The sequence below is a fragment of the Onychostoma macrolepis genome, chromosome 25 (genome assembly GCF_012432095.1).
Source record: "Onychostoma macrolepis isolate SWU-2019 chromosome 25, ASM1243209v1, whole genome shotgun sequence".
NCBI lineage: Eukaryota > Metazoa > Chordata > Actinopteri > Cypriniformes > Cyprinidae > Onychostoma > Onychostoma macrolepis.
The window spans coordinates 4,242,509-4,261,068 of record NC_081179.1 but is presented as its reverse complement, the minus strand read 5'-3'; the positions used below and the strand labels follow the sequence as shown (position 1 = coordinate 4,261,068).

The 18,560-nt window shown below is 36.9% G+C and overlaps 1 protein-coding gene and 1 pseudogene across 1 annotated transcript; one reads left to right on the top strand and one right to left on the bottom strand.

Annotated features, from left to right (window-relative positions):
- The first annotated feature begins 931 nt into the window (after window positions 1-931).
- LOC131534989 (trace amine-associated receptor 7e-like) lies at window positions 932-4,309 on the top strand (annotated as a pseudogene).
- Window positions 4,310-15,328: 11,019 nt separating this feature from the next.
- LOC131533971 (melanocortin receptor 5-like) lies at window positions 15,329-17,049 on the bottom strand. Its single transcript, XM_058766493.1, has 2 exons — window positions 16,164-17,049; window positions 15,329-15,443 (listed from the first exon to the last, which is right to left on the bottom strand). The coding sequence occupies exons 1-2, from the start codon at window positions 17,036-17,038 to the stop codon at window positions 15,404-15,406; spliced, it is 915 nt and encodes a 304-aa protein (XP_058622476.1). The 5' UTR covers window positions 17,039-17,049; the 3' UTR covers window positions 15,329-15,403.
- Between the last annotated feature and the right edge of the window lie 1,511 nt (window positions 17,050-18,560).

The following is an 18,560-nucleotide window of genomic DNA, read 5'->3' as shown; positions in this document are numbered from 1 at the left end:
AGGTCCTACCGTTCGGGCTACAAGGGGCTCCCGCAACCTTCCAGCAATTAATGGACATCCTCCTCCGGCCCCATCAAGCGTATGCAGTGGCGTACTTGGACGATGTCATTATCCACTCAGAGAGTTGGGAAGCCCATCTGGGTCATTTGTGGAGGGTGCTGATGGAGTTGCGACGGGCTGGCCTCAAAGCCAACCCCAGAAAATGTCACCTTGGAATGATGGAAGCAAAGTATCTGGGTTATAAGATCGGAAGGGGACTCATCATGCCTCAAGAGAAGAAAGTCGAGGCAGTCAGGAAGTTCCCCCGCCCCACCAGTAAAACCCAGGTACGTGCTTTCCTGTGGTTGGCGGGCTATTACCGGTGTTTTATCCCTAACTTTTCCTCTATAGCCAGCCCCCTGTCAGACCTGACCAAGAAGGGGCAGCCAGAGAAGATAATGTGGTCCATGGAGTCGGAGAAGACATTCCAGATCCTGAAGACTGCCCTTACGTCCTCTCCAGTCTTACACGCCTCGGATTTCAGCTGTCCCTTTATTCTGCACACGGATGCCTCCGGCACCGGGTTAGGAGTGGTTCTTTCCCAGATCCAGGAGGGGAAGGAACACCCGGTGGTTTACATCAGCCGGAAGCTCTCCCCTGCAGAGACCAGGTATGCGGCTGTCGAGAAAGAGGCCCTGGCCATAACGTGGGCTGTTCTGGAGCTAAAATACTACCTTTGGGGCCGCAGGTTCACTATCATCACCGACCACGCACCGCTCCAGTAGATGGCTAAGGCTAAGGACACCAACGCTAGAGTGACACGTTGGTTCTTAGCGCTCCAGGACTTCCACTTTCATGAGCAACATCGGGCCGGGGCCGAGCACGGGAATGCCGACGGACTTAAGTGGATATTTGAATTAAATATTTGGTCAATAGCCTATTAAACAAGGATATGATCGACCTGTAAGTGTAGCAGCAGCAATGACCAGCACTTTGGCTCCCTTTGTAGGCATTTGTAATAACATGTAATGTTGAAAAAAAACAACAACAACAATAGACACCATCTGTCACAAAACAAGGCCAGAGACAACAGGTAAGTGACAAACTGGATGGTTTATTGAAGGGGAATCGGGAAACTGGAATGGGAGAGGCAAAGGCAGGTGAGTGAGCAAAACAATGAAGGATTCAGAGTGCTTAGCTGTGATCTTGATGGTCTGTTTCTCTTGCAGGTTAGTTGGGGATCTTGGAGCGGGAACACAGGAGTCGTTGGAGGATCGGCGGAGAGAGGCAAAGGGTAAGTCTTTCAGGTAGGTAGATCTTTAGAGAGTCCAGAGCAGTCCGTGTAGGTGAACGGTAGACTGGACAATGAGGGGTTGGGATGTGTGTGTGTTTATAGTGTGGCTTGATTGGTGACAGCAGGTGCGGGTGACCAGTACTCAGGTGATTGTGAGCGGGTGATTGTCTGGGATGGTGACTGTGGTGATAGTGACGAATCCCTGACACCATCACAAAATTTGTAATGGTTTTACTGGTTATAATGGGACTTGTATTGGTTTTAATGGAAACTGTAATGGGCCCTGTTGGTCTCTACTGGTAATTGGTCACCTTCTATTGGTGGCTTGTCAAAACCAATAAATCCTAATGGAATATGTCCCAAAGCACACTATACAGAAAACCTTTTTTTTTTTTTTTTTGGTTAAAAGTTGATGGTTTGTAATGTTTGTAATGGTATTTGTGATTTATTTGTGATGGTATTAGAATTTTCTGTGATGGTCCTACTGTTTTTTTTTTTTGTTTGTTTTTTTTCAGCAGGGTTGCCTCTTTTTTTATATATAATGCATTTTAAGTCATTTTAAAGGCTGTTGTTGGCTTAGGTTTGTTTTTATAACCACAAAAATATATCTCATTACTTCTTTGTAAATTATTATTTGAAGTAACAAAACCATGGTTAATTTGCTGTTCCCATGGCTGCAAGAACCATGATTTATATTTTTATTTTTTTCGTTAGTTTTATTCGTATTAAAAAAGAAACATGGATAACTTTCTTAAGTGAACATGGAAACTCGGAGAGAATATTAGATGCGTTGGTGGTGGTGAAATTATTACCGACATTAAAACACGTTATTAACCTCAACACCCAAAAAAGTTTCACAGGATTATGAATGTAGTCTACCTGAAAGTGACGCACGGGCTTCGTTTCCATCTTTTTTTTCTTTTGTTGGCGGCAGATTGCTGATATCTTTTCACGGGCATAGTTGTCCATCAATTATGATCATTTGCTTTCAGCCGAGAACACCGTGCTAACGGGCGCGGGCGCGGGAATGGCTCGTCACGGTTTTTTGTTGTTGTTGTTTGTTTGTTTTTGTGGAGCAACTGGGATGGTGCCCCTCAGGGAGTTGGTGCCCGTCTTAATTTTACCTTAGGAACTAACTTGTTGAAAGAAGATGAATTATATAAAGTGCCAAGATGACATTGTGTATGTGACATCTGTAAGTACAAGCTAAGACTGATGAGTGATTTTTTTCTGTGAATCTATATAGCCTATGTATCCAAAGACAACTTCCTTTTTTATCCACTGTTGTTTCTATTGTCTTGTGTAAATTAAAGTTAAATTTTTTTCAAATGTTATTTTTAATTGAACACTTTTTATTGTTATTTAATTTGTAGCACAAATAGTTTTATTATTTAATATATAACTCCTTTCCCAATTTCCATAATGTTCCTGTTCATCCAAAACCTTTCATAAACCTCTTGACCACCACTCTGCATTTACCTCAGATTATAAACTGCTTTTGAAATAATAAATAAATAACTCAAAAATAAAACTGTATATGCACATGAAATCTTAAAATTAGTGCAAAGTTGTATTTGTTTACTGCATGTATTTCAACCCTATATCAGTCTTATGTGCTGCTTTGTGAGTTAGTAAAAAATAAAAACCCAAATGCTTTCCTTATTGAACCTTAAATACACCTGACAACACAATAATTTTTCAGTTATTGTTTTTTTTTCTACCAAAAAATATGCCACATATACAGCTGTGGCCCCACAAAATGATTTACCTTACTTTATTTTAATTTAATTTAATTTAACATAATTAACATAATTTAGACATTTAAAAAATTAAAAACAGGTGAAGGTCTATTCACGTGATTTTTTTTTTATATGTCAAAATATATAAAAATGCCTTTTATATGTCACACCATTGACCTCTATACTAACCTCTTGGTTATGCATGATGTTATGACATTGAGTTAGGGGGGGGGAGGCTGAAACCAGTTTCCAGGAACCTGCCACGTGAATCTCAGACAGTCCTCCTCCTCATTTTAAAAACGCCCCGCACGCGTGTCTGCGTTCACTCGCGCGCTCTCCTCATCAGCTTTCATTCATACAGTATTATCATCAATGGTTGCGCTCTCTTCCATGTGCATGCACTGAGACTCTCATCACTCATGAATATTTCTCAGAGCAGTGCGGGTCTCGGCACAGTGCTGCCTCTTACTAGTTTCGAGAACGTGCTTTTGTTTCTCTTTAATATAATTCACTCCACCGCCATTATTTTTATCAACGCGTCCGTGTTTATCGCCATCCTGATGAACAGATCCCTGAGGAACGAGAACCGCTTCATGTACATGCTCAGCACGTGTCTCAGTGACTTCTGCACGGGCGTCACGTATTATTATGCTGGAGTTATGGATGTACGTGATAATTATGATTCCCCGACTCGCACGTTTTCTCTCGCTCTCATTTTTCTGGGTCTGTCCTTTATAGCGATTCTGGCCGCGCAAGCGGACCGCTACGTCGCGGTCTCTGCGCCTTTCATATACTCGCAGCGCATGACGCGCAACAGAACCCTGCTGGTGATTCTGGGTTACTGGGTTTATCTTTTTCTAATAGTGGTTGTTAACAATTCGGTGCCTGTAGAGGTTGCTCAAAGAGTGACGTTCATTGTTGCTTTTGTGGGGGGCATTTTCAGTGTCATTATCATGATTGGTTTGAACGTCAGACTGTTGTTCATCGCTAAATTTCAGCTAGGACGCGAACCGCCGAGCAAGGAACGCGACAACAAACGCGCGTCCATTTATCTCATCGCAATAGTGGCCGTGTGTTTTCTGATCGATTGGTTGCCCCTTTTTATCAATTCTTTTGTGTGTAATTTTAGGGGTCTGAATGTTATTTGTTCAAAAATGATGGCACAAACCCTCTGCGCATTTTGGCGCGTGTCAATGCAGTCGTCACTCCATTACTGTACATCAGAGGCTGTACTCCACTCAGGAGCACCATAATGATTAAAGTCTGGAGAATACCATGCTACAAGAGTAAAGGGTAAATCTATCACACACTCACACGTGCACTCTCATAGAAAATCTGAAATAACAGAAATTTATAAGCCTAAAAATAAATGTAATCTTTGTAAAATCTTTCTATAGTAAACAGCTATATCTGTATATTGATACATGAAATCCTTATCCAGTAGTGATGAATAAGTCATGAAAAAAGTCATGAAATTTCCAGGAATTTTGTGCTTGTCTGCAGATTGAAATCTTTACTTTTGTTAGTCAATGAAATCCAGACCTACCAACATGAAACATGCAGCAGGCCTTTGTTGGTTTTGCCCAGTAAATTCCTCTTCTTTTTTCCATCCATACATCCATTTTCCAACCCGCTTTATCCTCTGAAGGGTCACGGGGGGCTGGAGCCTTTCCCATCATCTCGACCACAGTCGGGATACACCCTGAACAGATCACACACACACACACACACACACACACACACATTGAGACCTGCAGGTGATTTTACAGTATCCAGTTTACCTGCTGCATGTCTTTGGATTGCGGGGGAACCCATGCAGACACAGTGAACGTGTAAACACACAGAAAGGCCTCTCACTGAGCCACTGTGACACCCACTTCTTTCCTGATTTTCCTGGCTAATCTCACTCATAGATGTATTTCTTTCCACAATTTTTCTCTTCCTGATTTAACCTTTTATCTTTTCTCTGTTGCACTCATATGTTTGACATATTATGGCAAAAGCTGTTTTATCTTTTCTCAGAGTGAAGCCACAGAATATGAAGACTGTAGACAAGATGTAGCAGGGATCTTCAGGATGTGACAAACTTCGAGTGACAGGACTTTTTAAAGAGACTTTAAGAATACACTGCCTGGCCAAAAGAAAAATGTTATCATTTGGATTTAAATAAGCAAATGCTTGAGAGTTAATGACTGGATCATTAATGCAGTGATTAATGTTGTAGCATGTTATATGTTTGACAACAATTCTATTAACCCTGACTGATGCAATGTACAGCTTTTCATGGCCAAATTTCAGGATGATGATCCCAGGATTCATTGGCCTCAAACTGTAAAAGAATGGTTCATGGAACATGAGGAATGATTTTCACACATGAATTGGCCCCCACAGAGTCCTGAGCTTCACTGAAAGTCTTTGGATGTGCTGGAGTCGACTTTACAGAGTGGTTTGACTCTGCATTGTCAATAGAAGATCTTTGCCAAAAATTAATGCAACTCTTAATCGAAATAAATTTTGTGACGTTGCATAAGATTTTGACAAAGTGTCATGATAAATGCACATGGTGGTAAAAGCTAAAGGCACTGAAACAAAATATTAGAGTGCAGCAACATTTTATTTTGGTCAGGCAGCGTATATTTAAATATTCAAACACAAGTTAAAGCTTAATTTTTTAGCAGTTTCATGTCTGTCCTTTTCCCACTTGTCTTGACATGTTTGTATCTTGAAATAGCATTTAATAGGGCAAAATGTATTATTGCTTATGCATCTTTCTGAAGAAGTAACTTGTTGAAATTATAAAGTGCCAAGATGACATTGCGTACATGACATCTGTATGTACAAGCTATGACCGATGAGGGATTTTTTTTCTGTGAATCTATAGGCTGTCCAAAAACAACTTACTTTTTTATCCACTGTTGTTTTTATTGGTTTGTGTAAATTAAAGTTTGATAATCGTTAAAAATTTTATTTTTTATTGATCACTTTCTATTTTTAAATTGTCGCGCAAATACTTTTATTTAATATATAACCCCTTTCCCAATTTCCATAATGTTCCTCTTCGTCCAACACCTTTTAAACACCACCCTCCATTTGCCTCAAATTATAAACTGCTTTCTGAAATCATAAATAACTCAAAAATAAAGATGTAGGTTATATATGAAATCTTAAAATTAGTGCAATGTTTAAGTTGCACTTGTTATTTACTGTGTCTGTATTCCTTCAACAATGCTAGTATGTTAGTATGCTGCTTTGTGAATTAGTAAAAAATAAAATAGAAGAAAAAATAAAAACCCAAATACTTTCCTTGAACCTTAAATACAGTGTACACAACTTTATTTTCAAAAATGTTTTCAAACATTTTTTTGGTTTTTTTACCCACGTATAATGCCTGATATTTGATTCATAAATATTAAGTATTTTAAAACGAAATGACTAGATGCTCCGCATGCTCGGAAAACCAGGGCCGGACTGGGACAAAATGATAATGATAAAATACACCCACAACAAATTTTGAATCCACGGACAGCCCTATTTTTTCCATGGCTATCACCATCACATGAAGGTTTAAATCCTTAGTCCGGGGGCATGCAAAATAATTAAAGGTTCTTTCTTGAACTGCACTTTAATTTTCTTTTCAATCTCTTCATTTTCCTGATATCTCTGTCTATCACTTGTGTGTGTGTGTGTTAACTTTTTCGTTTATTTTCTTGTAGGCCTATCTGTCACAAACAGAACATAGCCTACTGTCTGCACCTTGTTGCAAAACAACCACCTCATTGTAATTTGTTTGCATGTAATATATATTTATTTTAAATTTAATATGTAGGCCTAAACAAAATCAAATTAAATATTTCTTTTAGTTACATTTAAAGTATTACATTACTACCATGTTTTATTGTTTTATGACTTAGCATAAATACTCTAGTTTTAACAAAACTATATTTTATTTTTCCTTGATTAGTGTGGCAAAACCATGGTTAATGTGAGGTTACCATGGTTCAGAGCCGGCGCCAGCACATCACTGATGAGTGTGTGCTGAAGTTATTCAGTAGGCCTATCTAAATGTATATATATATATATATGACCCATTCACGTATTTGTCGGACTGTAAACAAACCTGCCCGTTACTACAACTATTAGAATTCTGGGTTCACGGATAGTGCTTTGGCTGTTAAAACGCGAGACAGCGCGAGACACAGGTCAGCGGAATTAAAAAGCGCAAGGTCTAGAGACATGTTTTTAAAAGTTCTCTATCATGTAGCCTATAGAAATAGCCTACTTAATTGTGTCTGCTTTACTATAAAACACAAGCTCATTGCGACCGATTCACAGCCGTAGCCTCACACATATTCATTGCGAAATATAAAATAAAATCGTGCTACCGATACGCATTTTCATGACAGATGCATCATTTTACGGTAAATTGGAACAATTTGAACAGCAACAAACAATAACAATACAGCGAAATAAATCAACCAACTACGATTTTCTAGCCCTCTATTAATAAACAAAAAATATTTAATCATACCTTTAGCTTACTCAGTCGTGCTGCATTCTTAGCTGCGCGAGAAGTTTGAAATATTATTTAATAGAGCAAATGTATTATGCTTATGCGTCTTAATTTTACCTTAGGAACTAACTTGTTGAAAGAAGATGAATTAAAGTGTCAAGATGACATTGTGTATGTAACATACAAGTTCAGACTGATGAGTGATTTTCTCTGTATGTATGCAAAGACAACTTCCTTTTTTATCCACTGTTGTTTCTATTGGCTTGTGTAAAGTTTAATAATTATTTAAAATGTTATTTTTAATTGAACACTTTTTATTGTTATTTCATTTGTAGCACAAATAGTTTTATTATATAATATAGCCTATAACTCCTTTCCAAATTTCCATAATGTTCCTGTTCATCCAAATACTTTCATAAACCTCTTGAACACCACTCTGCATTCACCTCAGATTATGAACTGCTTTTGAAATCATAAATAAATAACTAAAAAATAAAAATGTATATGCACATGAAATCTTAAAATTAGTGCAATGTTTAAGTTGTACTTATTTACTGCATGGCCTTCAACCCTATATCAGTCTTAATGTGCTGCTTTGTGAGTAAAACCAAGCTTACTGAAGACAAGATGACAAGAGAACAAAGATACATAACAAATCGACCTACTTGAAAAACTTAAAGCACTGAAAAAAAAACATTATATTGTATAAAGTAAATGTACAAATAGACTGAATAGTCTTCACTGTATAAATTCAATATAGATTAATTCTTATTTTACAAAAGTGATTCAGTCAAGGGCATGGAGTGATTTTCTTTCTGATGTTTGATTCACATTATTGACACAAATGGCAACAGCAGCTATATCAGGCTGCTTTCGAGGAATAGTTCACCCAAAAATGAAAATTCTGTTGTTTTTTTTAACCTGTATGAGTTTCCTTCTGCTGTTGAACGCAAAAAAATATATTGGGAACAATACTGGTAACCAAACCACCCACAACCAAACAGCTGCTGCATGACTTTCATAGTATTAAAAAAGAAAAAGAAAAGAATACGCTATTGGAATCAATGGGGACCAGAAACCTTCTGGTTATGAACATTCTTCAAAATATCTTATTTTATGTTGAGGTGAACAAAGAAATTCATACAGGTTCAGAACAACTCGAAGCTGAGTAAATGATGACAGTATTTTCATTTTTGGGTGATCTATCCCTTTAAAATCTCATCATACAATTCCAGGAACTCGCATAGCCTACTACACTTCACATGCGTGCTTTAACTTTAACTTTAACTTTAACTATAATGTTCATGTAAAACACAAATGACTGTTTACGAGGATACTCACAAGGACAGGCATTTTGACACATAACTATGTGTATTTGAACGTTTAAGCTCAAGATGCGAAAAAGAAAGTTTAGGCAGGTGCTTTACGCGCAGGTGCGCGCCGCGCGTTTTAGGCTGTAACGCGTGCATTTGCCAAAATGAATTCTGCCCCGCTTCTTAATGTCCCTGAACAGTTAAATTTGTTTTTAAACCACAATGTTGAAAATGAGTTTAAATGATAAACTAACATCATGACGCGCAAAACGATTGACACATTTCTACCGGATTATTTCTCAACCCAAAAACTAATATAGAGTTTGTTCAAACACAACAAGCAATATACATCCATCAAGTTAATAATCAAACTAACCTAAAATCTCAGGCGACGATGACGCTATGTTTTATCTACTCCAGGTGTCGTTTTTTTTTTTTTTATAGAATAGTTGACATTTTTACTTATCGAAGATTGTTCTTTGCATGACCATTTCCAGATTACGCCAGAACGAAGCGAAGAGAGGTGAGTGCGAATAGAATTGTTGTCAACCATATAACATGCTACAACATTAATCACTGCATTAATGATCCAGTCATGAACTCTCAAGCATTTGCTTATTTAAATCCAAATGATAACATTTTTCTTTTGGCCAGGCAGTGTATTCTTAAAGTCTCTTTAAAAAGTCCTGTCACTCGAAGTTTGTCACATTCTGAAGATCCCTGCTACATCTTGTCTACAGTCTTCATATTCTGTGGCTTCACTCTGAGAAAAGAAAAAACACTGATTTTTAATGTGTTATGAAACAGCAAGCTTAGCCAGCGAGCGTTAATAATCTGCCTTGTCTTTAGCCTGCACTGACTTCAAAAGAATCTTTTCTGAGAGTTTAGTTATCATACTTATCAAATGTGTAGATGCAAGTATAATCAGTGTAGCTGCAGCTGTTATCAATAGCAGTAAATATGAATGAACGTCTAAAACGTCTAATTATGAAAGACGTCTATGCTATGTAAAACAGATGTCTCATAGACGTAACATTCTAATAATTAACGTCTGTAATACGTCCACCAGATTTCCCTGGAACGTCGGGAAAGGACGTCTATGCGACGTATTCCAGATGAGCAAACGCCCTTAAAAATACGTCTCCCAGATGCAAACGCACACATCGCACAGACGTCCCCGCGACGTACGTGTGCTATCTGGGAAAGAGCGCGTAATTTAATAACTGACGGAATTTCAAACAGCTTTGAGGGAGCAGATTATTAACGCTCGCTGGCTAAACTTGCTGTTTCATAACACATTAAAAATCATGTAAGCTAGAATAAAAACATATAATAATCAAATTAACTTACTCTGAAATAACAGAAATTTATAAGCCTGAAAATAAATGAAATCTTTGTAAAATCTTTCAATAGTAAACAGCTATATCTGTATTCTGATAGGCTACATGAAATCCTTATCCAGTAGTGATGAATAAGTCATGAAAAAAGTCATGAAATTTCCAGGGATGTTGTGCTGGTCTGCAAATTGAAATCTTTACTTTTGTTAGTCAATAAAATCCAGACCTACCAACATGAAACATGCAGCAGGCCTTTGTTGGTTTTGCCCAGTAAATTCCTCTTCTTTTTTCCATCCATACATCCATTTTCCAACCCGCTTTATCCTCTGAAGGGTCACGGGGGGCTGGAGCCTTTCCCATCATCTCGGCCACAGTCGGGATACACCCTGAACAGATCACACACACACACACACACACACACACACATTGAGACCTGCAGGAGATTTTACAGTATCCAGTTCACCTGCTGCATGTCTTTGGATTGCGGGGGAACCCATGCAGACACACAGTGAACGTGCAAACACACAGAAAGGCCTCTCACTGAGCCACTGTGACACCCACTTCTTTCCTGATTTTCCTGGCTAATCTCACTCATAGATATATTTCTTTCCATAATTTTTCTCTTCCTGATTTAACCTGTTATCTTTTCTCTGTTGCACTCATATGTTTGACATATTATGGCAAAAGCTGTTTTATCTTTTCTCAGAGTGAAGCCACAGAATATGAAGACTGTAGACAAGATGTAGCAGGGATCTTCAGGATGTGACAAACTTCGAGTGACAGGACTTTTTAAAGAGACTTTAAGAATACACTGCCTGGCCAAAAGAAAAATGTTATCATTTGGATTTAAATAAGCAAATGCTTGAGAGTTCATGACTGGATCATTAATGCAGTGATTAATGTTGTAGCATGTTATATGGTTGACAACAATTCTATTCGCACTCACCTCTCTTCGCTTCGTTCTGGCGTAATCTGGAAATGGTCATGCAAAGAACAATCTTCGATAAGTAAAAATGTCAACTATTCTATAAAAAAAAAAAAAAAAACGACACCTGGAGTAGATAAAACATAGCGTCATCGTCGCCTGAGATTTTAGGTTAGTTTGATTATTAACTTGATGGATGTATATTGCTTGTTGTGTTTGAACAAACTCTATATTAGTTTTTGGGTTGAGAAATAATCCGGTAGAAATGTGTCAATCGTTTTGCGCGTCATGATGTTAGTTTATCATTTAAACTCATTTTCAACATTGTGGTTTAAAAACAAATTTAACTGTTCAGGGACATTAAGAAGCGGGGCAGAATTCATTTTGGCAAATGCACGCGTTACAGCCTAAAACGCGCGGCGCGCACCTGCGCGTAAAGCACCTGCCTAAACTTTCTTTTTCGCATCTTGAGCTTAAACGTTCAAATACACATAGTTATGTGTCAAAATGCCTGTCCTTGTGAGTATCCTCGTAAACAGTCATTTGTGTTTTACATGAACATTATAGTTAAAGTTAAAGTTAAAGCACGCATGTGAAGTGTAGTAGGCTATGCGAGTTCCTGGAATTGTATGATGAGATTTTAAAGGGATAGATCACCCAAAAATGAAAATACTGTCATCATTTACTCAGCTTCGAGTTGTTCTGAACCTGTATGAATTTCTTTGTTCACCTCAACATAAAATAAGATATTTTGAAGAATGTTCATAACCAGAAGGTTTCTGGTCCCCATTGATTCCAATAGCGTATTCTTTTTCTTTTTTTCTTTTTTTTAATACTATGAAAGTCATGCAGCAGCTGTTTGGTTGTGGGTGGTTTGGTTACCAGTATTGTTCCCAATATATTTTTTTGCGTTCAACAGCAGAAGGAAACTCATACAGGTTAAAAAACAACAGAATTTTCATTTTGGGTGAACTATTCCTCGAAAGCAGCCTGATATAGCTGCTGTTGCCATTTGTGTCAATAATGTGAATCAAACATCAGAAAGAAAATCACTCCATGCCCTTGACTGAATCACTTTTGTAAAATAAGAATTAATCTATATTGAATTTATACAGTGAAGACTATTCAGTCTATTTGTACATTTACTTTATACAATATAATGTTTTTTCAGTGCTTTAAGTTTTTCAAGTAGGTCGATTTGTTATGTATCTTTGTTCTCTTGTCATCTTGTCTTCAGTAAGCTTGGTTTTACTCACAAAGCAGCACATTAAGACTGATATAGGGTTGAAGGCCATGCAGTAAATAAGTACAACTTAAACATTGCACTAATTTTAAGATTTCATGTGCATATACATTTTTATTTTTTAGTTATTTATTTATGATTTCAAAAGCAGTTCATAATCTGAGGTGAATGCAGAGTGGTGTTCAAGAGGTTTATGAAAGTATTTGGATGAACAGGAACATTATGGAAATTTGGAAAGGAGTTATAGGCTATATTATATAATAAAACTATTTGTGCTACAAATGAAATAACAATAAAAAGTGTTCAATTAAAAATAACATTTTAAATAATTATTAAACTTTACACAAGCCAATAGAAACAACAGTGGATAAAAAAGGAAGTTGTCTTTGCATACATACAGAGAAAATCACTCATCAGTCTGAACTTGTATGTTACATACACAATGTCATCTTGACACTTTAATTCATCTTCTTTCAACAAGTTAGTTCCTAAGGTAAAATTAAGACGCATAAGCATAATACATTTGCTCTATTAAATAATATTTCAAACTTCTCGCGCAGCTAAGAATGCAGCACGACTGAGTAAGCTAAAGGTATGATTAAATATTTTTTGTTTATTAATAGAGGGCTAGAAAATCGTAGTTGGTTGATTTATTTCGCTGTATTGTTATTGTTTGTTGCTGTTCAAATTGTTCCAATTTACCGTAAAATGATGCATCTGTCATGAAAATGCGTATCGGTAGCACGATTTTATTTTATATTTCGCAATGAATATGTGTGAGGCTACGGCTGTGAATCGGTCGCAATGAGCTTGTGTTTTATAGTAGAGCAGACACAATTAAGTAGGCTATTTCTATAGGCTACATGATAGAGAACTTTTAAAAACATGTCTCTAGACCTTGCGCTTTTTAATTCCGCTGACCTGTGTCTCGCGCTGTCTCGCGTTTTAACAGCCAAAGCACTATCCGTGAACCCAGAATTCTAATAGTTGTAGTAACGGGCAGGTTTGTTTACAGTCCGACAAATACGTGAATGGGTCATATATATATATATATATATATTTAGATAGGCCTACTGAATAACTTCAGCACACACTCATCAGTGATGTGCTGGCGCCGGCTCTGAACCATGGTAACCTCACATTAACCATGGTTTTGCCACACTAATCAAGGAAAAAATAAAAATATAGTTTTGTTAAAACTAGAGTATTTATGCTAAGTCATAAAACAATAAAACATGGTAGTAATGTAATACTTTAAATGTAACTAAAAGAAATATTTAATTTGATTTTGTTTAGGCCTACATATTAAATTTAAAATAAATATATATTACATGCAAACAAATTACAATGAGGTGGTTGTTTTGCAACAAGGTGCAGACAGTAGGCTATGTTCTGTTTGTGACAGATAGGCCTACAAGAAAATAAACGAAAAAAGTTAACACACACACACACAAGTGATAGACAGAGATATCAGGGAAAATGAAGAGATTGAAAAAGAAAATTAAAGTGCAGTTCAAGAAAGAACCTTTAATTATTTTGCATGCCCCCGGACTAAGGATTTAAACCTTCATGTGATGGTGATAGCCATGGAAAAAATAGGGCTGTCCGTGGATTCAAAATTTGTTGTGGGTGTATTTTATCATTATCATTTTGTCCCAGTCCGGCCCTGGTTTTCCGAGCATGCGGAGCATCTAGTCATTTCGTTTTAAAATACTTAATATTTATGAATCAAATATCAGGCATTATACGTGGGTAAAAAAACAAAAAAAATGTTTGAAAACATTTTTGAAAATAAAGTTGTGTACACTGTATTTAAGGTTCAAGGAAAGTATTTGGGTTTTTATTTTTTCTTCTATTTTATTTTTTACTAATTCACAAAGCAGCATACTAACATACTAGCATTGTTGAAGGAATACAGACACAGTAAATAACAAGTGCAACTTAAACATTGCACTAATTTTAAGATTTCATATATAACCTACATCTTTATTTTTGAGTTATTTATGATTTCAGAAAGCAGTTTATAATTTGAGGCAAATGGAGGGTGGTGTTTAAAAGGTGTTGGACGAAGAGGAACATTATGGAAATTGGGAAAGGGGTTATATATTAAATAAAAGTATTTGCGCGACAATTTAAAAATAGAAAGTGATCAATAAAAAAATAATATTTTTAACGATTATCAAACTTTAATTTACACAAACCAATAAAAACAACAGTGGATAAAAAAGTAAGTTGTTTTTGGACAGCCTATAGATTCACAGAAAAAATCCTCATCGGTCATAGCTTGTACATACAGATGTCATGTACGCAATGTCATCTTGGCACTTTATAATTTCAACAAGTTACTTCTTCAGAAAGATGCATAAGCAATAATACATTTTGCCCTATTAAATGCTATTTCAAGATACAAACATGTCAAGACAAGTGGGAAAAGGACAGACATGAAACTGCTCAAAAATTAAGCTTTAACTTGTGTTTGAATATTTAAATATACGCTGCCTGACCAAAATAAAATGTTGCTGCACTCTAATATTTTGTTTCAGTGCCTTTAGCTTTTACCACCATGTGCATTTATCATGACACTTTGTCAAAATCTTATGCAACGTCACAAAATTTATTTCGATTAAGAGTTGCATTAATTTTTGGCAAAGATCTTCTATTGACAATGCAGAGTCAAACCACTCTGTAAAGTCGACTCCAGCACATCCAAAGACTTTCAGTGAAGCTCAGGACTCTGTGGGGGCCAATTCATGTGTGAAAATCATTCCTCATGTTCCATGAACCATTCTTTTACAGTTTGAGGCCAATGAATCCTGGGATCATCATCCTGAAATTTGGCCATGAAAAGCTGTACATTGCATCAGTCAGGGTTAATAGAATTGTTGTCAAACATATAACATGCTACAACATTAATCACTGCATTAATGATTCAGTCATGAACTCTCAAGCATTTGCTTATTTAAATCCAAAAGATAACATTTTTCTTTTGGCCAGGCAGTGTATTCTTAAAGTCTCTTTAAAAAGTCCTGTCACTCGAAGTTTGTCACATCCTGAAGATCCCTGCTACATCTTGTCTACAGTCTTCATATTCTGTGGCTTCACTCTGAGAAAAGATAAAACAGCTTTTGCCATAATATTTCAAACAAATGAGTGCAACAGAGAAAAGATAAAAGGTTAAATCAGGAAGAGAAAAATTGTGGAAAGAAATACATCTATGAGTGAGATTAGCCAGGAAAATCAGGAAAGAAGTGGGTGTCACAGTGGCTCAGTGAGAGGCCTTTCTGTGTGTTTACACGTTCACTGTGTCTGCATGGGTTCCCCCGCAATCCAAAGACATGCAGCAGGTGAATTGGATACTGTAAAATCGCCCGCAGTTCTCAATGTGTGTGTGTGTGTGTGTGATCTGTTCAGGGTGTATCCCGACTGTGGTCGAGATGATGGGAAAGGCTCCAGCCCCCCGTGACCCTTCAGAGGATAAAGCGGGTTGGAAAATGTATGGATGGATGGAAAAAAGAAGAGGAATTTACTGGGCAAAACCAACAAAGGCCTGCTGCATGTTTCATGTTGGTAGGTCTGGATTTCATTGACTAACAAAAGTAAAGATTTCAATCTGCAGACAAGCACAAAATTCCTGGAAATTTCATGACTTTTTTCATGACTTATTCATCACTACTGGATAAGGATTTCATGTAGCCTATCAGAATACAGATATAGCTGTTTACTATAGAAAGATTTTACAAAGATTACATTTATTTTCAGGCTTATAAATTTCTGTTATTTCAGATTTTCTATGAGAAAGTGCATGAGTGTGTGATAGATTTACCCTTTACTCTTGTAGCATGGTATTCTCCAGACTTTAATCATTACGGTGCTCCTGAGTGGAGTACAGCCTCTGATGTACAGTAATGGAGTGACGACTGCATTGAGACGCGCCAAAATGCGCAGAGGGTTTGTGCCCTCATTTTTGAACAAATAACATTCAGACCCCCTAAAATTACACACAAAACCATTGATAAAAAGGGGCAACCAATCGATCAGAAAACACACGGCCACTATTACGATGAGATAAATGGACGCGCGTTTGTTGTCGCGTTCCTTGCTCGGCGGTTCGCGTCCTAGCTGAAATTTAGCGATGAACAACAGTCTGACGTTCAAACCAATCATGATATTGACGCTTAAAATGCCCCCCACAAAAGCAACAATGAACGTCACTCTTTGAGCAACCTCTACAGGCACCGAATTGTTAACAACCACTATTAGAAAAAGATAAACCCAGTAACCCAGAATCACCAGCAGGGTTCTGTTGCGCGTCATGCGCTGCGAGTATATGAAAGGCGCAGAGACCGCGACGTAGCGGTCCGCTTGCGCGGCCAGAATCGCTATAAAGGACAGACCCAGAAAAATGAGAGCGAGAGTAAACGTGCGAGTCGGGGAATCATAATTATCACGTACATCCATAACTCCAGCATAATAATACGTGACGCCCGTGCAGAAGTCACTGAGACACGTGCTGAGCATGTACATGAAGCGGTTCTCGTTCCTCAGGGATCTGTTCATCAGGATGGCGATAAACACGGACGCGTTGATAAAAATAATGGCGGTGGCGAGAATTATATTAAAGAGAAACAAAAGCACGTTCTCGAAACTAGTAAGAGGCAGCACTGTGCCGAGACCCGCACTGCTCTGAGAAATATTCATGAGTGATGAGAGTCTCAGTGCATGCACATGGAAGAGAGCGCAACCATTGAGGAGCTGATGAGGAGAGCGCGCGAGTGAACGCAGACACGCGTGCGAGGCGTTTTTAAAATGAGGAGGAGGACTGTCTGAGATTCACGTGGCAGGTTCCTGGAAACTGGTTTCAGCCTCCCCCCCCTAACTCAATGTCATAACATCATGCATAACCAAGAGGTTAGTATAGAGGTCAATGGTGTGACATATAAAAGGCATTTTTATATATTTTGACATATAAAAAAAAAATCACGTGAATAGACCTTCACCTGTTTTTAATTTTTTAAATGTCTAAATTATGTTAATTACGTTAAATTAAATTAAATTAAAATAAAGTAAGGTAAATCATTTTGTGGGGCCACAGCTGTATATGTGGCATATTTTTTGGTAGAAAAAAAAAAACAATAACTGAAAAATTATTGTGTTGTCAGGTGTATTTAAGGTTCAATAAGGAAAGCATTTGGGTTTTTATTTTTTACTAACTCACAAAGCAGCACATAAGACTGATATAGGGTTGAAATACATGCAGTAAACAAATACAACTTTGCACTAATTTTAAGATTTCATGTGCATATACATTTTTTTTTTAGTTATTTATGATTTCAAAAGCAGTTCATAATCTGAGGTGAATGCAGAGTGGTGGTCAAGAGGTTTATGAAAGTATTTGGATGAACAGGAACATTATGGAAATTGGGAAAGGAGTTATAGGCTATATTATATAATAAAACTATTTGTGCTACAAATTAAATAACAATAAAAAGTGTTCAATTAAAAATAACATTTTAAATGTTTATTAAACTTTACACAAGCCAATAGAAACAACAGTGGATAAAAAAGGAAGTTGACTTTGCATACATACAGAAAAAAAATCACTCATCAGTCTGAACTTGTATGTCACATACACAATATCATCTTGACACTTTAATTCATTTTCTTTCAACAAGTTAGTTCCTAAAGTAAAATTAAGACGCATAAGCATAATACATTTGCTCTATTAAATAATATTTCAATATAAAAACAGACATGTCAAGAGGAAAAAAAGGACAAAGACATGAAACTGCTCATAGAGTTATAGATTTAACTTGTGTTTTAGATTCACAAATATTTAGTGAATATTTAAAGTCTTAGAGAGTCTTTTAAAAGAGTTAAAGTCTCTTTTAAAATCTTTGCTGTTGTTTGTCACATCCTGAAGATCCTGTCTACAGTCTTCTTCTCCACATTCTGTGGGTTACAGCAGTTTATAACTGCGTCGCCCCCTCAAAATATGAAATTAGATTTTAATTATGAAATACAATCGTTTATTTTTTAAAATACAGTTGCCAAATGCATAGGCTTTCTAGCATTAATATTATGCTACTATAGCAACAATTTATGACAGTCCCTATTTGCAAACTCACATTTTAATTGTTACATCTGACACACAAACTTCTCGCGCAGCTAAGAATGCAGCACGACTGAGTAAGCTAAAGGTATGATTAAATATTTTTTGTTT

Coding starts and splice junctions, on each gene's coding strand:
- LOC131533971 (XM_058766493.1), bottom strand. CDS start 17,038: ATGAATATTTCTCAGAGCAGTGCGGGTCTCGGCACAGTGCTGCCTCTT. Junction 15,444..16,163: donor CCATGCTACAAGAGTAAAGG/GTAAATCTATCA, acceptor ATCTTTTCTCAG/AGTGAAGCCACAGAATATGA.